The following is a 14445-nucleotide window of genomic DNA, read 5'->3' as shown; positions in this document are numbered from 1 at the left end:
GTCCTTTTCATCCTTCCCACCATGACATTCTGCTAGGGACATGACTCTCAGAGGAAATGTAAACACTGCACAGCTGGATGCTTTGCTAGAAGGAGCCCGGAGTGTGGCAGAGCTGATGGGACTCTTGGTTCATGGAAGAAAGTAAGTGGATGTAGATATTGGTCACTTCTGATAACAAAGTGCTTATGGAAAGCTAATAAGTAACTAGAAGAGGCTGTAGATTAGAGAACATGGAACATTCGGCGAAATGCAATGGCTTCTAACAGTGCCATTCAGTCTCAGAGAACAAGGGAAGCTAAACAGAGTTAGACTGGAGGAGCAGGGATTGCAGATTTCTTTTCTCACTTCTGGCATCAGTTTTATCTGTGTTTAGTTCTGTGTCTTCCAGAGTTCTCACCATTTGTTAGATCCCATGCCATTTGTGGAGCTGGCCTGCAACAGAGACCTGGAGTTTCTGATACGGAAAAGAAGACGTAGTGTGGGAAATGGAGTGATTGCGTTTGTAGTCTCACCTGGTTTGCAGCTCTGTAGTTTCTGCCTTGAACATTTGTTCTTAATTGACTAACTAAGCACTTCATTGGTACAGTGCCTGTCCCAATCAGAAATGGATTGCAACAGAAGTGGTGACAGCCATAGTCTAGTCTCTCTAATGTGTTCCTTGACTTGTTAGTTGAAAAGTGTTTGCAGTCATTTGTAGTTCAGAGCTGAGGGTGCTCAGTCATGCAAAGGAAGGGTCTCATGTGTCATGAAAAGAGGAAGAGCATGGTAAAGGCAGGTCTCCGAGCAAGAGCTCACAATGACAGCACTAACCATCCAGAGCTTCTTCTAGCTACAGGGGCTGCAACTTGAAAAGCGTTCCGTGTTTCCTCCACATGTCCACCTCCTGGGCAACAGTGACTTTCCCTTCTGACACACCCAAAGTTAGACACACCTTCAGCTCCTTATGCCCACATCAACAGCAGTAGACGCATCACTCTTTCTTTTCTGTTTAAATGTCAATCTCTTTGGGCTCTTTATCTTTTTGTATCCTCATGTCATTCAAGGCAATCGTAAGAGGTCCACGTGACCTTTGATTGTGGGCTGGGCTCTGGATCAGATTATACAACTATTGCTGTGCCCCTTGGGTAAATGGCCTCCACAGTTTCCTTGTCCACAAGATGAAGACAATGCTTACCTTACAAGGCAGTTGTAAGGGCCAACAGAATTTGCCAGAATGTCTTAAGTACTTAGTCAGTGGTCATGAGTTTAGCTGAGGTCTTAAGCATACCCTACTTCCTCTAGTGTCACCGGGTTCAAGCTCCCCACCACTCTTTCCTGTGCTGACAAATTTCCTGTCTTCAATGGCCATCTCTGCATGGCCTATTGTTGATTGCATTATCTATATACTCTGCAACATATTCCTAGTCAAAAACTGTGTCATAGAAAGTCATTTCTGAATTCTACAGCCCATGGGCAAGTAGTTAAGATTTTTTTTTGTTACTTGCTTATACAGCTTTCAAGTGTGAACTCGTAGTTGACAGGCCTATGTCACAATGTTAGTAGGGTGGAGACTGTAACACACAATAAATGGAGTGGGATAAGGGGATTAGTTTGCTAAAAGAATATTTACACCTAGAATCTAAACTACAAAAAGAATCTCTGGGAAGTTCTAGAAAAAAAAACAACAAAACAAAACAAACATTTCTGCATTCAAATACAAGCCTAGTGAATTTTGGCCCTGGCTTTTGTTCTTGGGCCATTTCCCTGCCCCTAGGTATCTGAGGCTCTTAAGCTAAAGAAGTGTGATATAAGCCTGGGAGTCTTAAATAACCTGATCTTCAGAGCTGAATTCCAATGAAAGAGTCACCGTTCCCTTGTCATCTGAAAGTGGCAGTCTTGTGGTCCCCTGCTCACAAGTTACATTCTTTTACTTGAGGCCTTAGGCCTTTTAAATGCTGTGAGATCCTTATCACCACAAGGTACACTTAATAGTTAAATGGAATACGACTTCTGTAATGAGGATCAACATTTCAGACATCCAGACCACCACCTAGGTAAAATAAACCCATCTGAAGTCATTCTAACACCAGGAAGTTGTTTCTAGGATCATAGAGAATATCCCAAGGCTTAGTCAGAGAGACTGCCATTGTCCAGGCAGAGTGCCCAGGGCCACCAGATCCTTCTGCATTCAGCATCTGACAATCTTGTCACACTATTCATGAGTTGTCAATTACCAATGAGGAATAGCAAATGTTCAAGAATGAAAAGGGGCAGGACCGCATTTTCTGCTAATAGAGTATGTGTGTGGAGAATGGAAAACATGTGCAGTGTGTACTCATAGCATCTGATCTACAATGATGGAATAGTTCTGACTTGCTGATTTAAAACGTATTACAATAATGCCGAACACAGTGAGGTCAATGTTCACCTATGTGACCTAGACCACAGCAACATCCAGAACCTTCCCAGCTGCTCACTGCTCCATCTGAGTCATACCACATCCCTGCTACAGGGTTATCAGCATCCTGATATCCGTCTTCATTCATTGGCTCTCCTGGATATAAAAAGATGCCTAGGTGAAGGTTTCTGCTATGTCTCTGTCTGTGTTAGGCTTCATTTGTTCATGATTCTTCTACATTTTGGGCATCAATCATTTGTTTCATTGCTTTGTAGAATTCCACAGTGTGTACACACCATGATGTATCTTTCTATATAGACACTTGGGATTTTTCCAGTTTTTAGTTATTATAAATAGTATGCTATGAACATTCTTGTACATATATTTTGATAAAAAGAAGGAGAAGGGGGAAAGAGAAGATGGGTAGATGTGGAAGGAGGAGACACTCCCACCCCCACACACGCAAATACACAGACATGCACAGCCCATACCCCACATGCACACATGCACACACACACACACACACACACACACACACACACACACACACACACACACCACATGCAAGCACACACATGCATACCCCATGAGTCTTCTAGGTCACTGGTGGCATATGTTGTTTACTTGTGGTTACTGTTGCCAGTTTTTCTCAAGTGATTGGAAATGGATGTACTTAACTCATGAGCAGAGTTTGTAAATCTAAATTCACTACTGCCCAGTTCGCATGGTGCCTTATGCTTCTGATTTATTAATATTTGACATCTTAAGAGTACATTAGCTCAGCCACAAGAACTTGGCCAATCCAAGTGTTGGGTGGGATTAAAGGTAAAAATAGTTGGAAAATATCTATAGCCTAAAATTACATTAGGAAATTCCATTATAAAATTCAGCTTCACAGAAGAGCATTAAACACTTGGGACTTAATAAATTCTGTCATTGGCTGAATAGAATGTTAGGAACTAATGCTTGAAGAGCCAAGTTAATTAATAGTAATTTAGAAAAATGTATTAAGAAGCTTGTTTGCCATGGTCCAGCAAGAAGGTGTTGTTATAGCAGTTGAAGAAAAGGGGCTGCGATTTGGACTAAGCATATTGTTCTGTTGAATAGCTGGGGTTTATTACTCCTACGCCTGATTAAAAATAACATCTTGATGTCCCAGGCCCGGCTGTTGTGTTTACATCGTGTTTCTTTTGCCTTTACAAAGCGTGGTTTTCTCATGTGACTAAGGAACTGTCTGACTCGCCTTTACTGTAATTTTCTGCTTCCAATCTATCAGTTCTCTGGAAGCAGGAGGATGTTTATCTGTTTACAAGGGACCACAGAGCCCCAACATCCCCGCACACAGAGACAGAGGTCACAATTGAATGGGACACCTCTCTCAGAAGCTGCCTGCCATCTGCCTCTGATGTACCTTTTCTGCATGTTCCTTTTCAGTTATCTCAGGGGTCTCCCGAGCCAATTGAGCCAAACTTTTTTACGTCCGACTTCCACCTACTACATCACTCACTGGCTGCGAACAACTGGTCTCCAAGTGACCCCACAGGTAAGAGGGAATTGGCTTTCACAGAAAAGCAAACAGAAAGAACCATGCTGTTCATATAGATATCCATCCTAAAATACCACCTTCACCATGCAAAAAAATAAAGGAGTTTTGTGTTCATTGAGGCAGTAGTTGGGAATACAGTGACTAGGATCTAGAGGTTCCTAGAGGCCATGTTCTACATGTGCAGTTCCCTCCATTGCTTATTGATGCTATAAACAACATCTGGGTCACAATGCATGAACTGTATTTCCTTTTACTTATCTTTTTCTTGGTTGTCTGGTGAAGCCAAATGTCTAAGAGCATCTAGGAAGATAAAAGGCAGAAGTGGAAGACTGAAATATTAAAAATGGAGACACTTGAGGCATACCTGAAAAAATCCACATTATGAATCGGACTTTTTTTTTTTTTTGTAGATTAATCCCACATAGGAAAGCTGGGTAGCATAAGATCTCAGACACAGACTCTGAAAACCTGGATTTCTCATTCCGATCTCAGCTCAGCCATTGAGTAGCTGATCTTCCACCTGTGAAGCTCAGCAAAATCTTACAGTCTCCTGTAAAATGGGAGTAAATGGAAGAATAAGCAAGAAAAACATCATGTAGTGATTGTATAGTCAATGTGAGGGCTCCAGTGGCCACAGCAAGAGCTGGGCCTTTGGAGGAGCTCAGTGTGGCCCCATTCTTTTTGAGAGGCTTGAACCCTGAGAAGCAGCATCCCACTCTTTTGGGATTTTAGAATTCCCCAGCAACTGTGGTGATGGTTCTGGGGGGGGGCGGGGAGTCACAGTAAGAAGAGTGTTTGATAGCTCACAGGATTGTCTACGAAATCATTTTTGCGTGCTGTCAACCTTCATCTGAGTATGTATTCTCATCATAAATCATTTAAATGGAACCCCGAGAAATTCTCAAGCAAGATAACATAATGTCTGAAGTCATTTGCTTTTAGCAGCTGCTCCCAGGTTGGTCAGTTCACCTGCTGGTCAGACTCATCAAAGCAAATAAAAGAGAGTGGACTCTGATGGAAATCCCTCAGAAGCTGGGGCTGGGTTAGCCCACAACTCCCAGGGCAGCTGGCTGCTCTACAGCAGAGCAAAGGCTTAGGCCCCTGCCACAGGTGGCTTAGCAAAACTGTACACCAGAACCTGCGATGCCATGGGCAGCATCTAAAACAAGCCAGTACTCTGTCTTCATGCCACATATTCAACCAACCTAATAACCCCTTATCTTGCCTGTCCCCACAGGGCCTCATCAAAGGTCAATGCAGGCTGACTCAGGGGAAACTGACAGCAATCGGTTTTGGCAGCTTCCCAGTGGGTTCAGGTGCTATGTGTCTGGAGTCACTGTTCACTTTAACACACATGACCTTACCTTCCTCAGCCAACATTGCTCCTAAGTCTTTGTTTATTGCTTTATAATGGTCTTTCCCAGAGCACCTAGGCAAGGAAGAGAAGCAAGGCCTAGACATTTTTGGGATTTACTTTTATTTTTAATTAAATTTATTTGTATTGGTGTGTATGTGTGTGTGTGTGTGTGTGTGTGTGTGTGTGTGTGTGTGTGTGTCAGAGACAACATTTGGGAGTCCAGGGAAGGATCAAAACCAGGTGCTGAGGCTTGTGACCTGCTCAGACAGCTTTCTGGCCCTGGAATTTGCTTTTGAGTCGTTATAGTTATGAAGTTGACCATATGTGCTGCAGTTGAAATATTCATTGCTGGTACGTCATGATTAAGAAGTTATGAACTGAAGGTTGAGGGTCTGTAACTCCTGTGTTTCAGGTCTGCCCACCAGCCTTGAGTTGGAGGAGGGAATCACATATGAGCAGATGCAGGTAGTGTTGCTGCAGCCCCTGGGTGTTTTCACTTGTGTTGCTTTTGATTCCACACTAACCACATTGTCCGTCAATTCCAGACTGTGATTGAAGAAGTCCTAGAGGAAAGTGGCTACTACAATTTTACAACTAACAGGTGAGACCCAGAGCTACTTTCAAAGGTTAAATATGAATTGAGATACAGTTGGACATTAGATCTGCTTTCTTCATCTTTGCTTCCAAATGCTTAATTCCTATAAATTGCCTTTAAACACTTATATTTGCTTTGAGCAGACATAGACATTGGGAGAATATGTGTTGCCCAGCTTCTGTGGAGACACTGTGTTCTACAATGAAACAAAAGGTTACTGCCTAGTAGCCGTTGGCTGCTTATAAGATAATGATCCAGTGGGAGAGCATTTCTGGGTTGGTTGGTTCCTTGTGTTAAATATTTGCTTGGGCCATTCTAGAAGAATTGGAAGCACAGATATCCGTTGTTCCTTACAGCTAAGCAGAGCATACTTTGGGGGGACTTTAAGATAAATAAGCTGTTTGACAAGTTTAAAAACAATTTGTAGCTCTCATAGTTTTACTGTTAGGCAAAGCGACGGCACAATAATTTAAATGCACTTCAGTATACGTGAGAGGTGGTTCTGGAAAACACAGACAAGGGTGATGACACTACTAAGATGTCACTGCCAAGCAAGTTTCCAGATTGGGTGTCTGAATCTTGGGCTTCTAATCCTTTCTGAGAAGTGTTGTGGACAGGATGCCTAGAATTCATGCACTCCAAGGGAGAGAGCTGGAGCAGTCACCATCCAGCTTTATGCCAGTCATTGTTAGCCACCTTCCTCAGGAAGGGCCATTTTTTGCTGTTTCTGGCCTTTTCTTAGGATGGAGAAAGAAGTGAGTAAATAAATATCAGAGAGGTTTAATGGAAAAGAAGTCAGGTCTTGGAATTTGGAGACTGGCCAGCATGTGTGGAAGTGTGTGTGTATCAGGGGACTGTGGGGTGGGGCGGCTGTAGGGTGGGGGCTGTGGTGGGCCTGTGGGGGGAGTGGGATGGGCTATGATAGTAGCAACTCACAGAGTTTGGCTCTGTGTGTTCCCAAGGAGCCATTAAGTTAAACCATCTATATTGAGCATATACCCCAGATGCACAGGCTGTTTTAGGAGGTACAGCTCTTTGGAGTGTGCTCCCCCAAGCAGCCTTCCTTCCGCAGCCAGTAGAGCTACTTTGTGATAGCTTTCTAAATTATTCTAGAAGTATTCCTTGAGGACAGCTAGTAGCCTGGAAAACGAGGACTCAAGACTGGCTTGCAAAGGTCATTACAGAGAAATTACATTCTTCTTTGAGCTCAATTCAGTCTCCTGCGTTTCTCTTCCTGCTCCCATTTCAGTCGGCCTTTCTTATGAATCACACATGAGATTATTCAACCGCTTGCTCTTTTGGCTTGATAACATATTTTTAAAATATAGCCTTTATAAATTTAGCCCTGCTTGTGATTTGGGGCTGCAGAGCCAAGATGAGCAGTCGTCATCTTGCAAGGATACATCGTTGACAGAAATGAGCATCCTTCCAGGTGCCCTCCTCCCACGAAGTTTGTTATTTTCACTCTGTTGCTCAAGTGCTGAGCATCCAAGCCTTCTGTGGGCAGTGTGCCTGTCTCTGTTCTTGACTTTGAGCATCCTATCATTTCAAGTGCCCTTGGCTTGAATTTGTGGTGGGCCAGAGGTTGCCATTCTACAACTGTGGTCATTTGTGTGTATTTCCTCAGTGCGTGGGAGCAAGAGAATCAAATAGCTTCATATTCTTGTAGAAAAATCAGAGTATCAATGAAATTTTACATGTGTGAGCTTATAGAGGCTTACAGTGGACATTACTAGCTTATTTACCTGTAGTTGTCAGGAAACACTGCTATATAAGCTAGAAACACACCGGGATCACATCTTAATGATGCAGCAGCTGGCTAGATGTGCATGTGTGCATAAGGAAGAGAGAGTCTTAATTTGTAAACTGAGGAGACAGCTCAATGGGCAAGTGCTTGCTGTGCAAGTATCAGGACCCACACCCCCAACTCATGTTAAAAAATAAATAAAACAGACATACAGGCTGGAGAGATGGCTCAGTGATTAAGAACATTGGCTTCTCTTGGGATAACCATTGAGATGTAACAAGAATAAATTAATAAAAAAAAATAAAAGAAAACCTGAGTTCAATTATCAGTACACACATGGTGTCTCACAACTGTCTGCAACTCCCGTTCCAGGACAGAAAACACCCTCTTCTAGCCTCAGTGTGCAGCAGGCATGCAAGTGGTGCACAGACATGCATGCAGGCAGAACACCTGTAGACATAAAATAATTTGTTTTACAAAACTTAGAGATTAAAAAAAAAGAGGCAGAAGAAAAACAGGTGTGGTCATATGTGCTTGTCCCAGTGTGTATCCCTTAGGCTCGCTGTTCATTTGGCTCAACCTTATTATTGAGTTCCAGACAGTGAGGCCCTTGTTGAAAAAACAAGTGAGGTAGTGTCCTGGGGAACAACACTCAAGATTGACCTCTGGCTTGCGCGCGCACACACACACACACACACACACACACACACACACACACACACGGGTTACCAATATAGTAATAAAGTTATTACACAATTCTCTACAAATGGTGCTAAACCAAGATCACTTAAAATTATTACATTTTTAATACTTCATTTTTGAGTGTGCTTGTGTGTGCGTGCTTGTGTATGTGTGTGTGTTGGAGGGGAGCAAGGCATCCCTGAAGGTCAGAGGACAACTTTAAGGGGTCAGCTCTTCCCCTTCTCCATATGGGTCCCAGGGATTGAACTCATGCTGTCAGGCTTGTTGGTAAGTGCCTTTCCCCTCTGAGCCAGCTCGCTGGCCCCTAAGAGTATTTAACAATAGTTTGTCACAATAAACATATGTAGACAAAACACCAAGAAACAGACATACAAGAATAAAATGCAATGCACATTGAGTCGGCTTGCACTGCTGTGTTTGTTCAGCCTGTTGAGTATGTTATATGGGTACATGAACATAGACATTTGTGTGGTGTGAGTTGCTTTGAATGGTATTGGTTTGAATGGTATTGGTTTGAATGGTATTGGCTTCTCACTATGAAGAACCAGAGGTTCTCATTGTGTTTGTAACTTGAGAAAAAAATCCTGTTATCACCAAGTCTCAGCAAAAGTCCGGAGCTCTCTAAGACTTCCCTTTTTATTAACTGTGCTTTATTATACCTATTTGCTTAAGCCAGAACTATTGAAATTTGAGAGTTGGGCAGAAATGTGTAATGACTCTACGGCCCTCTTTTCACTTCTAGATCTTCTAGGTGCCACTCGTACCCATGGGGGACCAAGAGTTATCCAAGCAAAAGATGAGCGCACTGCACTGGAACAGATGGAGTTTCCCAGTCCAGGTCAAGTTCTGGGCTTCAGCCGAGACTGCCAGATGCCCAGGCCTGGATGCTGCTAGAACAGCATACGGAAGGCAAAGTGACACAGGGCTTCAGGACCGCTCTTAGAGTCCTGCAGGGATGTGCGGCAGCCAGAGTGCTGGGGCTCTGTCCCCAGAGTGCACTGCATACACAACAATGGGCTGTCAACACACTTCTGGGTGAAAACACTTGAGAATGGCTCCCAAGGTGGGGCAGGAGTGGCATTAGCACGGAACTTTCCTCGAGTTTAAACATAAAGACAACTTATATTTTTCAAAGACACATTTTATACTCAGGAATGCTGACACTATGCTTAAAAGTATCTAGCCTTCCAGGTACGCAAAATAGTTTTAGATAAATTCAGGACCCTGTGCAAAATATTAGGTATTCTGTCAGGTTCCCTGTTTTTTTTTTAATCTTAAAAGAAATTCAGAATATGGTAGTTTGCAAAGGAAACGGTTGGTTCTCTCTGATCCACATGGGTGCTAGAGGTTCTGAAACGTGACACTGTGTAGACAGTATTTGTAACCTTGCACACATCTGGGAGTAACTGCAGGATACTCTGGCTGCAGCTAGACTTTTAGACTCTATTGCTGTACAATATGTGTATATGTGTATATGTCCGGGACAGAGGGGAGCTTGCTGAAGATGATGCTCGATGCTAGTCAAGCTTGCAATGTTTCTAGAACACTTTGAACAAGTCATAGACCATAAAAGAGATGACAGTTCTTATTCTAGGTCTTACCGAATTACTTATGTGCAAGATAAGTATTTATTATCTGGGAACTCCCAAAAGTTATAAAATAAAATACGAATTCCTTCTTTACCCACTGAGATGGTGCAAAGAAAGAGAAATCAGAATGCCAAACAGCATCCCTCCTTTATGTAGAGAGCATTTGCTAGGCCACGGGGCTCAAATTCCTCCTCTTCAACTGGCTTCTGATAACTCCACTATAGTACCAACTTAAACTGTATGTGTCCCCACTTCAGACCAATTCATTGCATGTAATTAGCAATCTGGAGGCTGAAGTTACACTTTTAGCTTCCCATTGATTTTTGTTATACTTAATTACATTAATGTTTTTTAAAGCATGATTGAATAGTACAATATATTGGCAGTCATTAAAACACAACATAACTTTCCTGAATAGTATGCAAATCACTTAATGTAAATCCATGCTATTTTTTAAAATTAGTATATTTAATATTTAAATCATAACCCAGTTCTCTTTGACCATACGCTAACTATCACTTTGAGGGCTACTGATTAATTCTGTTGTCTTCAAGCTAAGATAACACCTTAAACACATTGTAATTTTAAATATTAAATACAGTGATAAAATTCAATTTCAGCTTTCAAAACAATTTCATCCATATATGAATTTCATATACAGAATCCAAACATTAATATTGATTCATGAAGCAAAATTTTATTTCTGTGTGCACAGTCATTTTTTAGGTCATCTGATATGTGAGGAGGCATAGGCCTACAGGGGCATATACTCGAGTCGTGACAGAAACCCTGTATAAAATGTTCTAAGCTGTGTGGTGAATGCTCAAACAATCAAATTCCTTCCCAAATGGCAATACATACATAGTAAATAAAAAAGAATGGCATCCATTGTGTTGGTAAAGAAAAATACATTTAACTGAGGGTTTATTTTTATTTTTATTTCTTATGAGTGCAGTTTCTTGATGGAAAAGGAAAAGAGATACAGTCTCTCTGTACCTCTTTTGGCCATTGGAGTGGTATTTCTCACAGAACAAGCTAGTAAGGTTAGCAAACTAAGGCAGCACATGCCCATGTAACAGCTGTTCAGGCCCAGCTGTGCAGTACCTGGGTAGCTTTGTGAGGTAAAGCATGTGTATGCTCCCCTTGAACTCTGTACCCGCCACCTCACCTACTGTGTAGGCACTGCCTGCCTGAGGGAGCCCTGAGATGCAGCCTCTCCCCAGCAGTGAGGTTAGCCTTTCCAAAGCTCTCCTCCTGTGACCTTCAGACAAGAACAAGAGCAGTCATTTTGTCCTGATCAGCGGAATTGTCTTTACTGCAAAGAAGTGGCTACTTGAGATTAACGCGCCTCAGAATCTATTCTTGATTGCATTTGCATTTCTTCTTTTTGTCTTGTATAATTTATAATGATTTGTTGTACAACGAAATCCTGTGAATTGTTGAATCTGTCTCATTCCCAGTGACCGAATATTGTATGGGGTAGAATTTGAATTAATCTCTTCAGATAACTTTTGATGTACAAATGCTTCGGCTAATTATGTTTTGACCCAGCAGCTCTCTCTGTTTATCCGCACTTGAAACTTCAATTCACTCCTTAAAATTGGAATATTCCGTTCTCAAGGAACTGGCTAAAGCAAAGATTTGTCTTGCTTTTTGAAAAACATCTTTGTCTTGGGGAAGATGTGCAGTCTTTAAGGGAAGAGTGCCTCAGCAACAGAGAGGGAGGAGAGACAGACACACGTGCTGGAGGAGTTCCAGGAACCCAGAGACGTGCTGTTGGCTTTCATGTGGACATGTGTGTGGCACCCTAATGTACACGACCAATGGGCTGCAAATGCACCAGACCCTGGGTTGTGTCCTTAGCAACACACACACATACACATACACACACACACACACACACACACACACACACACACACAGCTGGGGGGGCACTGTTATGAAGTTTGTACAAGTTAAGGTCTTCTTTCCTGAGACTCATTAAATACAGTAGATTTTAATGCTGAGAGACAAATAGGGAATTGGGTGATTATGTCCAATTCGATTGACATTGCCACTAGATCACTACCTATGTTTAAGATTTGTGAAGGCAATAATATCGACTAGTCAATTCTGTCAGTATTAATAAGAATAGAACATATACATACCCTCTTTTATTCTCTCTGGAATTACCTAAAGTAAACACGCTGGGTTCCTTTAGAAACACCTACATGTCCTCTGTGTTTGAAAGTAGAAAGAAATTGTTTTTAAGCAACGTTTACTATTCACCTCCTACTTTTTGAAAATGTTGATTCTCATGAGTACCAAAATCACCTGCCAGGCAGTGCAAGGCCACCTGGGTTGGTCAGCTGTTCATCATGCAGAACACGCAGCAGTGGATGGAGGCCAAAGCCCCTCACACTCTGGCCTTAACTCTGTGCAGAATTCTGTCTGAACATTAAATTCTTTACGTTCATGACTTGGATGTGACACATACGCATTTGTTGTCTTTTGGATTGTGTTCATGGTTCTTTGCTGTAAAGTGACGGTTTTGGATAAATTGTTTTTACAATTAAAATGTGCTGCTAGCATATGCTACTGTTGGATGCTGTTTTCCATATGGATAGTAAGTCACATGTGTCTCAAGGAAGCAACTTCATGACTCATGTTAAGTTACATGTAGTAAATGTAACTGTTATGATTATTCACAGTCCTACTGATGTTAAGTGGGACAGGAAAGACTGTGCAATTTTGATGAGGTGGCAGGTGGATATTGCTAGCTTATGTACCCTCTGGGTCTTTGGGCAATAATAATTTGAAAAAGTGAGGATGATATACCCTGAAGTCCTGGTGACCTCTTCACATGGCAAGTCTCCTGGCATCTGTGCAGCATTTGGCTGATTATATGGAGATGTTTAAGATTGGCTCATATTATAAAAGTGTGTTCACTTTAGTTGAAAATGGAATATTATTTTTCTGAAGCAAGATGGTCCTCTTCCTCTCGTTATATCCCATGATGCTATTTTTGCTCTGTGTCTGGCTACTGTGGTCAGAAAAAAAGAAATAAAAATACAGGAACGATGTGGCTGCTACATGAGCTATTGCAGGTTGCTTATCTGTTTCCCCCAACAAGATGTTTCATCATTATTGAAAACCATGCCTCGATGCCATATTGATGACCATCAGGCAAGATGGCTGCTTAGAATTGATGTGGTGAGGTCATTAGTGAACACGTAGCTAAGTATTAGAAAACACATCAAGAAAGAACTGTCTCACAAAATGAAGAACTTTATAGCAGAAATAAGAATCCAAAGAAGGCAATGCTTATGAACTAGTCGCTGTTTAAGCATTCACTGAAGGTCCCCTACAGAGTATCTTATCCCACCACTTAGCTCTACATTCCAACTGCCATTGGAGCCAAGATTCGAAGAGAGAACAGAAGGCATGTGCGTGCGGTTAAGTTTTAGCTAAATCACCAACATTCCCTGTCATGTGTGCCTCATGCTTCTGTGGATTTGAGCAGAAATAGCACTATTTGGTGGAGCCTCGTCTTATGACAGGACACAGTGTTTGTGGAGACCCACAAGTCCCGCTGTACAAAGATGACAGGTGATCCAAGGAAGGTAATCAATTTCCAAACACAATCTTGCTTCGAGTAGTTGGAGGGCACAACATTTCCAGGGCAGGACATCACCAGAGGTGCCTTGCTAAGGAGCAGTTGGTCAGCAGCCCTCATGATTCTGGCTGCTGGGTCACCCAGAACTAGCAGCTAAGTATGGTTACAGCAAGTCGGCCTCCTAGACATCGGCAGAGCTCCCGTAAGTCCCATGACATGCGGGTAGATCCTCAGGGCAGATCCCGGTAAGGCATAGAGGCACTGCGCTCCATGCATGGCTGCCTCTGCTGCTGTTTTTGGTGCTAGGCATCCAGTCCTTACTAAACAAGGCATTGAGCACACACTAAACAAGCACTTTGTTGCTAAGCCAGAAACAAGCCCCAAAGCAGCGATTTTTATCTGCCTGTAAGTGAACATGGCTGCGTCTCTGGGGCCCTGTTTTCTTCCCCATCTTCCAACTCAGGCTCATTTTGTCTGACAATAAAAATTTTACAAAACAATTTGTGGAGATCTAAAATGGGCAGATGCAGAGCTGTGCAGACATGGTTGCTCAGTCCGATTGGGCAGGGCAGCAGGCCCCTCGATAACTAGCTGTAGAGAGATCAGATCATTTTATTTCTCAACACCGGGAACCAGAAATCATAGAATAAAAATCTCCTCAGTATTTTGTTTGATGACATTTAGTGGATACAATGCAGATTGAAAGGCTTCCTGACTTCTGTTGTTCCCAGTGGTGACTCAGTGACGATCTCAGTGCTGTCCACTGAGGGGGAGTGGAGCCTCTGTTCTCCCGCCTCCCAATGTGCCGCCTTCTTAGTTTCTTAGGTAGGATCTTGTTTTTTTTCCTAGCACCTCCCATAGAGGTCACGCTAGCCTTTCAAGGCCTAGATGACTTTATCCCTATCCACAGAGCAGCCTCTTCTGAAAGGGGCCGGCA

At 42.5% G+C, this 14445-nt stretch overlaps 1 protein-coding gene across 3 annotated transcripts in view; it reads left to right on the top strand.

Annotated features, from left to right (window-relative positions):
• Positions 1-14073, top strand: part of NEK10 (NIMA related kinase 10) — a 190718-nt gene extending 176645 nt beyond the window's left edge. Inside the window, exons 33-37 of one of the 3 annotated variants that reach the window (XR_014781490.1) lie at positions 3812-3920; positions 5161-5239; positions 5693-5745; positions 5826-5881; positions 9067-14073. Coding sequence is in view for 2 of the 3 variants with exons in the window: in XM_084794333.1 (XP_084650459.1) it covers positions 3812-3920; positions 5161-5229; positions 5693-5745; positions 5826-5881; positions 9067-9124 (345 nt within the window). In the remaining variant the exon portion in view is untranslated. The remainder of the gene's footprint in view (positions 1-3811; positions 3921-5160; positions 5240-5692; positions 5746-5825; positions 5882-9066) is intronic. The other 2 variants (XM_084794333.1, XM_084794334.1) reach the window with 2 other exon arrangements.
• Positions 14074-14445: the final 372 nt, after the last annotated feature.

Source organism: Acomys minous, assembly GCF_964271855.1.
Source record: "Acomys minous genome assembly, chromosome: 9".
Lineage (NCBI taxonomy): Eukaryota > Metazoa > Chordata > Mammalia > Rodentia > Muridae > Acomys > Acomys minous.
Note: the sequence above shows the minus strand (reverse complement) of the source record. Positions and strands in the feature narration are given on the sequence as shown.